The sequence below is a fragment of the Cucurbita moschata genome, unplaced genomic scaffold, assembly GCF_002738365.1.
Source record: "Cucurbita moschata cultivar Rifu unplaced genomic scaffold, Cmos_1.0 Cmo_Scf00010, whole genome shotgun sequence".
In the NCBI taxonomy this organism is placed as follows: domain Eukaryota; kingdom Viridiplantae; phylum Streptophyta; class Magnoliopsida; order Cucurbitales; family Cucurbitaceae; genus Cucurbita; species Cucurbita moschata.
Window position 1 is genome coordinate 3,048,559 of NW_019268526.1, and position 10,555 is coordinate 3,059,113.

The 10,555-nt window shown below is 35.8% G+C and overlaps 1 protein-coding gene across 1 annotated transcript in view; it reads right to left on the bottom strand.

The window, feature by feature from the left end:
* Positions 1–238: 238 nt before the first annotated feature.
* Positions 239–10,555, bottom strand: part of LOC111448224 (AP-2 complex subunit alpha-1-like) — an 18,623-nt gene continuing 8,306 nt past the window's right edge. Inside the window, exons 7-27 of the mRNA XM_023087697.1 lie at positions 9,004–9,075; positions 8,828–8,920; positions 8,342–8,443; positions 8,146–8,243; positions 5,493–5,574; positions 5,274–5,362; positions 4,792–4,897; positions 4,640–4,705; positions 4,234–4,340; positions 4,050–4,154; positions 3,839–3,959; positions 3,533–3,715; positions 3,167–3,397; positions 2,654–2,734; positions 2,147–2,311; positions 1,966–2,052; positions 1,751–1,876; positions 991–1,071; positions 840–911; positions 468–547; positions 239–388 (exon numbers count right to left, since the gene is read on the bottom strand). Of these exons, the coding sequence (XP_022943465.1) occupies positions 241–388; positions 468–547; positions 840–911; positions 991–1,071; positions 1,751–1,876; positions 1,966–2,052; positions 2,147–2,311; positions 2,654–2,734; positions 3,167–3,397; positions 3,533–3,715; positions 3,839–3,959; positions 4,050–4,154; positions 4,234–4,340; positions 4,640–4,705; positions 4,792–4,897; positions 5,274–5,362; positions 5,493–5,574; positions 8,146–8,243; positions 8,342–8,443; positions 8,828–8,920; positions 9,004–9,075 (2,295 nt within the window). The 3' untranslated portion in view covers positions 239–240. The remainder of the gene's footprint in view (positions 389–467; positions 548–839; positions 912–990; positions 1,072–1,750; positions 1,877–1,965; positions 2,053–2,146; positions 2,312–2,653; positions 2,735–3,166; positions 3,398–3,532; positions 3,716–3,838; positions 3,960–4,049; positions 4,155–4,233; positions 4,341–4,639; positions 4,706–4,791; positions 4,898–5,273; positions 5,363–5,492; positions 5,575–8,145; positions 8,244–8,341; positions 8,444–8,827; positions 8,921–9,003; positions 9,076–10,555) is intronic.

Consider the following 10,555-nt stretch of genomic DNA (forward strand, 5'->3'; position numbering starts at 1 on the left):
AAAAAAAAAAAAAAAAAAAAAAAATCTCACCTTTACTTCTCGAACAAAAAAAATCTCAAAGATCTCTGACCAACCCCATGATTAACTTAAATGCAGTGCCGATCACGCTAAAACTCCGCTAGCTCTCGCATCATGGTGTCCCTCACTCGCCTTTGTATCCCCGAAATAAGGGTAGACCCAGCTGTATAATCATGTTTACAAATGTATACTGAATGAAATCTCCTGATGAATCGTCTTGTCCTAGAGCAAACCTGCTAGCATTGCCCCAGGATCTGTCGATGCTGGTGTAGCAACAGTGGGATGACCTACTGGTGGTGCTGCTGATGGTGGAGTTGTTGGATGAGGTGCGGGTATACTTATTAACTGTTCCTTGATAAACTCCTTCAACCTGTAGATAAAGAACTCAGATATGGCTGTAGCACAAATTGAGAGCTAGAAGAGAGCAACAGCAAGGCTAAAGCACGTACTCAAAAGTCACTGTCGGATCCCCTGAGGCAACTGTCATTCGTAATTGGGTTCTGTCTGCTGGATCAGTTTCAATTCTAACCTGAATATTGAATAAAGCGGATCATTAGAACCATTAGAACCGGGTTCGGGTAATAACTTTCCATATAAGTGAGCCTAATTTTTCAAACATAATGAGCGAAACTGCAGAAAGAGATGCCAGACACGTCCCTTTAGGCATAGCACAGCAAAAAAAACATGATCTTCGATGTAAGATGAAAGTAATTATAGTAATCGTAGTGGAAGTGATTATGGGCGCTGGTGTGCGTGTGCTTGGATGAGAAACTTAACCCATGAAAATAGCAACAATTTAAGAATGGAGAAGTATTCCTTACAAGGCATAGCATAGCTTGTGTACTTTCCGAGTAGAATGTTGTGCTCGCAACAAGATTATTTGGATTTGGGTCCTAAACAACCGATGGAAAAGAAAAAGGTGAATTTTGTACAAACTAAAAGCATGACTCTAAAAAAATGGCGACTACTTACAAGTCCTGGACAAACCATCAACCTTAGACTGTTGAATAAATTTGCCATCTCTAAAAGCATAAGGGGTTTTACACCTCTGACCTGCACAGTAAATGGCAATAAGAAACGAAAAATATTAGTTATATGGTTTAGTACATTGTGCAAAAATGCCAGAACCATTTTTATTTAACACTGTAAGGTATTACTCTTTTGGCTCTCTTCTTCTGGCTCTCTTCTTCCTAGATGGTATAAACCATTTGTGGGACGTGTGATAGAGAGAAAAACAAAAATGACGGAAGAGTAAAGCGAGGTGGAGGCTCCACAAAAACTATTGCTTTTTTCTTTTCTTCTTGGAGCTCACTCAGAAATTGTATCTGCAGGAAGCTTTTTACTGCTCGAGTCAACTAGAGAAGTATTTTCCAGTTCATTTAACAATTTAGTACTATCTTAAAGGGACATTCCAATGTTCCAAAGACCTAACGTAAGGATTCATCCACAAGGTTCATGTTGACAAGTAGGTAAAGGCATAATGTGGATTCAAGTACAAGTAATGCATATAGACATTAAAGAATTTGCACGTGCCAAATAAAATCAGAGAAGGTAGAGAATTTGAGTTAAACTGGTATTTATGTTTCAACTCTCCACAAAGTCCTCGTGGTGTCCTTCAATGAAATTTTTGTCAGGACCAAAAAAAAGTGGCTAATTACCAATCGACTCAACAAGTTTTTTCATTGGTTTGGCAAATTTTCTAATATTTAAATATAAAATATAAAAGGCTCACCACTTCTTGAAGCTTCAATGGGGGCCCTGAGAGTGACCTCCACTGAGGGAAAAACTCCTCTGCAGATACAGATATAGGCTGGAGAAATTTATTAAAGACAGCTGGAAGGCGAAGCTTCACATTTACCTACAAAGAACAGTACATACATGAGTTATTCTGGGCTGTTGCAGCCATTTAGAAGGGAAATCCCGAATAGTCAAAAAAGGAAAATTTACCAGGTCATTCCCGAACTTGTAAGAGAAATCAAGGACAGCCACATCTCTGCTTGGACGTACATTAACGACTTCAAGTGGGCATTGTACCTATTCAATCAAAGAGAAAAACTGATGAAAGGTGAAGGGCGGTAAGGGCCTCTCAATAACCACAAGCAAATATAAACTCAGCTGCTTGTTTTACCTGTGCACGGGGAGGAATAGTATCAGGTACTAACGACAACTCCATCTTTAAATTCGAAGGAGGCAATATAATAGCCTTGACAAAGGCGAGGGGAGAAACACTCTTGTTTCCAAGAAAAAGAACAAGCCGTCCCAGGTGAGCTCGCCACTCTGCTTTAATGCCAATCTGTCGCAAGTATAATAAGAATCATTACGAGGGTTGCAAGTCTCAAGCTTTAAAACAAGTAAATAAAGCTGAGTGAAACCAGAAACATGTATTTGACAGTTTGTTCTCCAAAACAACTTGGAAAATATAATATTTAAAGAATTGCAATAAAGTCACGCATGAATGTTAAGGATGTTCTTCAACCATTCACAAATTAAGAAAAAGACGGGAACTTTCTATAAAATATTTTTTAAAAATAAAAGTAAAATTTTTATAAACAATTTTTCAACAGGACCCACCAGGTTCTAAAGAATGAAAACTGAATTACAAAAAAGATGCGATGAAAGTACAGGGGCAAGATACCTGAATATAGGGATCTTCGTACAGCACACCACTATCTTTCATGCACAAGGCATGGAATCTTTCAGCAATATTTCCGATCGGCTGCAAAAATATAAGATGTAAATATAAATAACCACACCATCAAGCAATCAACAACATAGCAGCTGACATGCAATCAACCCAGTCAAATATCTTTAACAGCTGCAAGTATTACAAATGGTATCGACTAAAGCAGTAAGAATCAAACCATTCTAATAATAATAATTCAACAACAGATAATGATAGCAGATACAACAGCAATGTAAAGAAATGGAAACATAAATATTCTGGCATCATCTCAGAATACCATTGAAAAGTTTATCGCATTTACTTTTCTTTATTGATAGGAATTTTCCATAGTCTCCCAGGTCTTTCCCTCTTTTGTATTACTTCAATAAATAAATACCTTAGTTTCTATCAAATAAAACAAAAAATATTTCACCGATTTTTTTTGGCCTCCTGGAGTTTGTTTTTCCATTAGAAGATAAATAGTACCTGAACCGAATTTGTCTGTTCTCCAACTGGAACAATAGCTCCACCGTCAACTGCATTTGCAACACCATCCATGTCGGACATTATATTTTGGGGAGCCTGGGCAGTAACACTCGGAGGACCTTCAATAGCTAGTGGACCCAAGAGATCTCCAAGGAGATCAGGTGCAGGGGGGCTAGAATCTACTTTGTTTAGAGTCCCATTGGTATGAGATACTTCTTGGTCAGTTGAATCCTGCCATTAGGTTTGAAAATGAAGTAAATTCCCGTCTAGACCATATCAAGAAGCAATCCATTAATAGGTTCAAGCATTGAAAAGAATGCAATAATGATTTTCTGAAAATTTTAAAAAGAATAGAAAGAAACAAACCGGATAACTGCCAATGTTCGGCATCTTCACCAGAGTTAGTTGGCTGGAAGAGGGAGTTTCATTAACAGGACGCTGATCAGTTAAGACCAACACATTTGATGATTGTTGTTGAGCTCGCAACTTGATGGCACTTTGTTCTGCAGTGTCAGCTTCAGTGTCCTCAGCCTTCTTGATCAAAGCCGACTGAAGATGGAAACATTAGAGATAATATAATAACCTTCAGCTGAATAAACATTGCTGCGTACTCATCATAATCCATCACAGAAAACTGCATCTAATCAGACACTTCAAAGAAAGAATATGCACCTGTCTCTCAGGGAACTTTGGCATTTCGGCCAATATGTCCATTAGAGCTGCACCTTTCTTGCTCAGGGCTAAATATTCGACAGCACGTTGTTGTACCTCGACATCAATGCAACTCTTGTATCTAAGGAAAACAAGTTTCTATTAGAGAATTTAAATTTACTGCAAGTGCTAATAAACAGGAGTTTCAATTTAAAGAGTCCGTAAGTCTCACTTGATAAATATTCCCCAAATTTGATTTTGCAGTTCCTGATCCGGGGGTTGAGTGTGCATTAAGATTTTAGCATATGTTGACAGAAGAATAGGAATGGTAGATGTACTGCAAAGAAAGTAGATTCTTTAAACAGAAAGTAATAGCTTGCTAAAGGAAGACTTAAAGTACTCTTAGGACCACTTACGAAACAGTTGGAAGCTTTTCATGTATTATTCTAAATAACTCCTTTGCACTATAACCTGGTCTACGGGCCAAAAGATGACCAAATTCTCCAAGAAGGTATGCACTGACCTGTTGCATAACGAATTACATCTAAGTTGAAGACTATGATTATTATCCAAATCAATCATTAATATACAAAAAGAGGAAGGAAAAGAAATTATTGGTTGCAGTTTAGAACACCCTAATAAACGATGTTCTTGCTATACATAAGAAAATAGATGCAAAAAAGTTACACAAAGAGCCTACGTTTTACTTCCTTTCAACTCCAAAACTATCCTCTTCCCCCAACACACACAAAAGGATACAGAAAGATAAGCTCAAAACTCGAAAACCAAAATAATAATAAAAGAAAATATCTATCTACACACCTTTACCATTGTCTCATGTATTGCAGGTTTATCCAGATATTCTCTCGCTTTTATTGCTGCATAAGGCTGATGAAATGCATAAAATCACCATCAATAATACAAACCCCAATGACTTTATAAAATGTAAAACGGCATCAAGCAGATTAGGTTACCTGCAGATCTTCATTGTTTGTAACAAACTGCACAACACGGAACCATATGTCATCACTAACAAAATCTGCAGCCTTGTCGATCAATTGTAGAATCACATCCACATACCTAAAACACAAACCAGCTAGATACTAAGGACAAATAATGAGTAACGAAAAAGATCAAACATAAAGTGAATGAAAAGCTCATAATCGCAATAACTAACTATTATATTATTTTTAGAAAAGAACAATAATTATCTATTATAATTGTAAGCATCTTTCTCTCCTAAAAATCAAGAAGAGTGGAACTCCAAAAGATTGAGAAAGAACAGATTCTATTCCATGTTCATTAAGTTTCTTAAATAACAAAGCTTGAGAACTGTCATGACATCCAAATGGGGAAAGACATCATTTCCTTCCCTCTCATTATACCAATGCTCAGTAATTATATGAGTAAGTTTCTTTCCACGTGGCTTGCCAACCAAAATCAGGTATAAACTTACCAAGACAAATCAGGAGCGAACTTCTCTGCAAGAATTGCAGCTTTAAGAGACAATTCCTCACGCATTGCAAATTCTGCTGTGCTGAGGTACTGACAACGAATGTGAGTGAGTAGCAAGGCTATTTCCCAATAAAAGATGGAACAGGTTTCGGTAACCCAAAAGGTGAGACTGTCTATCAAGTTCATACAGTATATTTGAGATATTCAGCATGACCAATACCTGTAACAATTCTTCAACTATGTCCTTTGCATTTGAAACATCACACATACCATAAAGCAAATCAAGAGCACGCCTTCGGATGCTGAAAATATATTCACAAAACAAATATTGCCCAATATCTCACTTGAATTGGAAAATCAAAATACCAATGAACATCTCTTCTAGCACGGCCATATTTAAATGATATATAGATAAGACATTAAGATCAATAAACAATTAATCTGATGACATCAAAATCAGAGAGATGGACAAGAAATAAGATCTGGTGTGAACAATTAACCTTCATTCTATGTTTATGAAATTAGTCAAAATAGAATATAAATCTTTTTATTTATTTATTTATTGTTTTTATTAAAATGTTTACAAACCTTAAATTTTTTTTTTGGGGGGGATATTGTAGGAATATGGGACTTCAGTCATGTTTTCGAAAAATGGATTTCTAGTGAACATGGTTATACCTTTATCCTTTCTTTTTTTCTTTTCCTTCCTTTTTGAAAAGGAAAGAACTTTCGTTGATGAACTGAATATAAAAAAGAACGCGTCTTTTCATCACATTCTTTTTCCTAATCATTATACAGACAAGCAGTCCTACCAACCATAAACGTTCTTTCATTGCATTCATCCAGTCTTTTTCGTTCTTTATGAAGAATTTACGACCACAAAGAAACCGAACCAGATTTTTGGACTCTTTTAACTGTACACCAGAAAAAGTTTCCCCAATACTGTGGCAACTGCATTGTTTAAAACTCGTTTATATCAATCAGCTTAAGCAAAACAGGTTTTTAACCAAACAAGCTCCAGATGAGTGAAGGAACTATATTTTCCCAGCTTTGTTTCTTCAGAACCATATCCCCGTTTTTCAAGTACCGGTTGTTGGTATGAGAATTCATCCCAAGCTTCTTTAAAAGTAATTTCTTTGCAATCAGAAAGTGTGTAAATGTGGGGAATTGATTCACGAGTGAAAAGTGCCCACCCTTTTATCATTCCAACGTACTGTTCTGCCTTCATTCTCTGCTTCCATAATGGAGAACCACACATTCCCCTTACCATACAGGCTAGTTAATTATATGTTCATTTTAATTCCTTGGAGATTGGCAGATCCATTGTTCCATTGAGACAACCACCTTGGATAAAAATGAAAAAAATAATAATAATAAATAAATAAAGTATTCCCATGTCGCTCTCTTCAATTGATATCCAAAAGTTTACATTTTTGGGATCATCACCTAGAGGCATACGGATGTACATTAATGACAGATCACCCAGAGTAACTCAACATGTCAACATCCTCATCAACTCTGTTCATTTCTATACTAATGTCATGAACCAAGGATTTCACCAAATTACACCAGTGACTTGACATGGGCTCAAATGTTTTCAAAACTTTAAAATCATTTCCAACAGGCTTCAACCAATTTCATGAGTGGCTAACTAACTCTAAGTCATCAATAACCACACATAAAAAGAACTAAAGAATCCTCATGTCAAGAATTCCTTTCATACCCATGTAAATTTTTCCCCAATGAGAAATTGGAAAAACAGAATTATTGTTTTGAATTGATCTAAAATATAGAATAGACATTTTTTTGGTAATGACTCGTATCTGGCCCATCCCACTAGAGAGACCTAAGCCCTAACACTAGCTTTGGCAGACATCGAGGATTTCCATTTACTGAGCTAGGGACCTAGAAGCCCTATCCTCCCTATCCTCCCAGCAACACCCAAGTCCTCAGCCAATCGGGCTGCATCTCGGGGTCTTGAACATGGACAATAACTTGATCATCCATTTTAAAGATAAACTATGAAACATCTGAGCCCCCACTAACATCTTTGCACCCTAACACTAGCTTTGGCAGACATCGAAGATTTCCATTTACTGAGCTAGGGACCTAGAAGCCCTATCCTCCCAGCAACACCCAAGTCCTCAGCCAATCGGGCTGCATCTCGGGGTCTTGAACATGGACAATAACTTGATCATCCATTTTAAAGATAAACTATGAAACATTTGAACCCCCACTAACATCTTTGCAACATTGTCAAAAGAATCATAAAGCCCATTGTTCTTATATACATATATATAGGAAACATATTTTCATTGATTTAAGCCTTTGATCATTGGAAAGGAAAAATTTGAAATTTCTTGCCTGCATGGCCAGGCTGTATTGTAAGTAATCTATTACATATAGGTTCTGAACTTCCACTAGAAACACATTACAACATCACGACGATTTGATAATAATAATTCGAAACCATCCCAAATTTTATCATTTGAAATTACATGGGTACAAAAATATAACTCTCTTTTTCTCTTTTTGCTTTTCTGTCACAGTGCAGGTTGATCAGGGACCAACTGAGCTATTGGCCATTAGATGCTATGATATTGTCCTATTTCTGTGGCAACATATTCCGAATTTCCAATTTCTATCAGAGACCAACCAAGCTATTGACCACTAAATGCTATGTTATTCTCCTATTTCGGAGGAAACATATTCTTAAATTCCAATTTCTTCTCGTAGAAGGACAAGTTCCTACTTACTAATGGAGACGAGCTCTTGAAAAAATATATATAATTACAGAAGACTCTGCCCTAGATTATCTAGCAAAATATTGCATTAACAAACAGACAAGAATATTAAAAAAGATTATTACTTACCTAATATCAGGATCCTTTAAAGATGTTATGATTTGAGCTTGATGTCTTTTGATAATATCTTGAACATCTGTGACCATCAACATCCGAGTCATATTTTCCTGCACAAGAACTTAATATCAAAATCGTACCATCCTAGGTCTGGTTCTCATCACTCAATTATCAGTTAACATAAGATGATAAGGTCCACAGAACTTACCAAGCCAAGATACCGAATATTTGGCTCGCGAACTGCAATAAACTTTCCAAGAAGGGCAACACACTGAGACATCATCTCTTTTTCAGCATCAAGGTGCATTACCTATGACAGAACAGTTTGAAAGCAATAGACAACAAGGAAGTTAATATGTGAACCTTTTTTGAAGATTTTTATTTTTATTTATTTATTTATTTATTTATTTTGATCATTTGGTCATGCATTCTTTACACTATAGGAACTAAACAATTTGGAAAAAAAGAAAACCAAAATTCTAAAAGCATCACAATATCATAGAGAACAGGGAGGATGGCCAAAACACAGCCTCCCGTCCAATTATAAATAGCAAGGAAAACTAAATGCAATCGTATCAGACAAACTAAAGCTTGCATTAACATGCATGAATAGAAAATATAGAACAAAATGCTAATTTATACATCTGATATGCATCGATTAAAATGTCAATGAAGATAAAAACCGCTCACATACAAGAGCAAGGGCTTCAAACAGAACAGCATGTGACGCATTGTTCTTATTGACATTCTTCACAACATCAGTTCCCATTAAAATCCTTTGCAAGACCTGGAAGTACACCCCATTGGTTAGATGAATGAACCTGTTAAGGTATCACAAAGTTAGAGACAATATCTTAGAAACAAACCAACCTCGAACAATGACCTTCGGGTATTTGGATCTTCGATTGTTGGAAAGTACTGAAGAACCCTCATGGTTTTCACCTAAACAAAGTGAAAAAAAATCCAGTGAACTTGTATAAATTGAATCAAATTTCTAAGGAGAATTTCCTACATAAAGAAATCCTATAGAATGAACATTCATAATATGGAAATTAAAATTAATGAAAACTTCCAAGATCCTACGAGGATAACACCGCTTTGCATAATTTCCATAAGGCATGATTATTTGACTGATGAATGGTATAAATATCAAAACTAACCCACAGATTATTATTAATTTTTTTTAGAAGAAAAACAAAATTTATTGTTATATGAAATAATAGAGTAAAACTCCAAACACCTAATGGCGTATTACAAGAAGGCCTTCCAAGTTGCAATTAAATAAGAAAGACAAAAATCCAAAAAGGGGTGTTTACAGTTACACCAATAAGAGCATGAAAGGTAATTAAATCAATAAATTTGTCAAAAGTATATAGAGGGTCACTGAAAATTCTGGCATTCCTTGCCCGAAAGGAACTGAAGAAGACTCAGATGAATGCAAACCATAAAGTCATCTTCACACCTCGGAAAGGATGACCCGCAAGAATGGAGGCAAGGAGATTAAATATATTACTTGATGAAGGTAAGGACCACCCAAAAGCAGCACAAATCATAGCCCAAAATTGAGTATCAAAGGGGCAATGACAAAAAGATGACCAAGATACTCAGAATTTGATGCACACATAATACACCAAGAGGGTGAAAGATAAAGGGAGGACATATGCCTTTGGAGTCTTTATATCGTATTAATAGCTCCAAAAATGAGCTCCCAAAGGAAAATTTTATGTTGGATTATTGATTCATCCCACAAATTTTATGTTGGATCTCTGATGGGGGTATTGCTCCAAAATAGTGGGAAAAGACATCAGCCTTTATTCACAGTGGTATAGAAGGAATTATATCCTCAAAAAATTAAAGCTTTTCTGTGGGAACCTAGTCATGACGTGTCAATAAAGCAGACCATCTTCAAAGAATGCCCTATTTCCTTATTTCGGCAGTTTGGCTGGTGTTCTTTCACAAAACAATATTGGAACTTGGTTCTGGAGTGCTTCGGATGGAACATTTTTTACTTCCTTTATTTTATATTTTTTCAGACATCCATTCAAGAGAGGTAAGAAGACACTGTGGCTTGCCTTTAACTGTTTCTTTTTCTGGTCTCTGGTCACTGGTGAGAAAGGAATGAGAGGATCTTCAATGATAAAATGACAAACAATTATCAATTGATGGCTTCATGGTTTTGGTTTTATTTAATGGTCTTTCTTGGTGTAAATGTTCACATCCTAGTCTTTCTTCTTTAATTTATAATTGGAGATCATTTTTGTGATCCACTATTGGTGGTACTTTTCGTTCATCAATGAAATTCTCTGTTTCTTTCTAAAAAAAATCATCCTACAAAACAAATACGTGAAAAGACCTGTAAGAAAATGACCTTGAAGTTTTTTTTTTTTTTTTTTTTTTTTTTTTTTTTTTTTTTTTTTTTTTT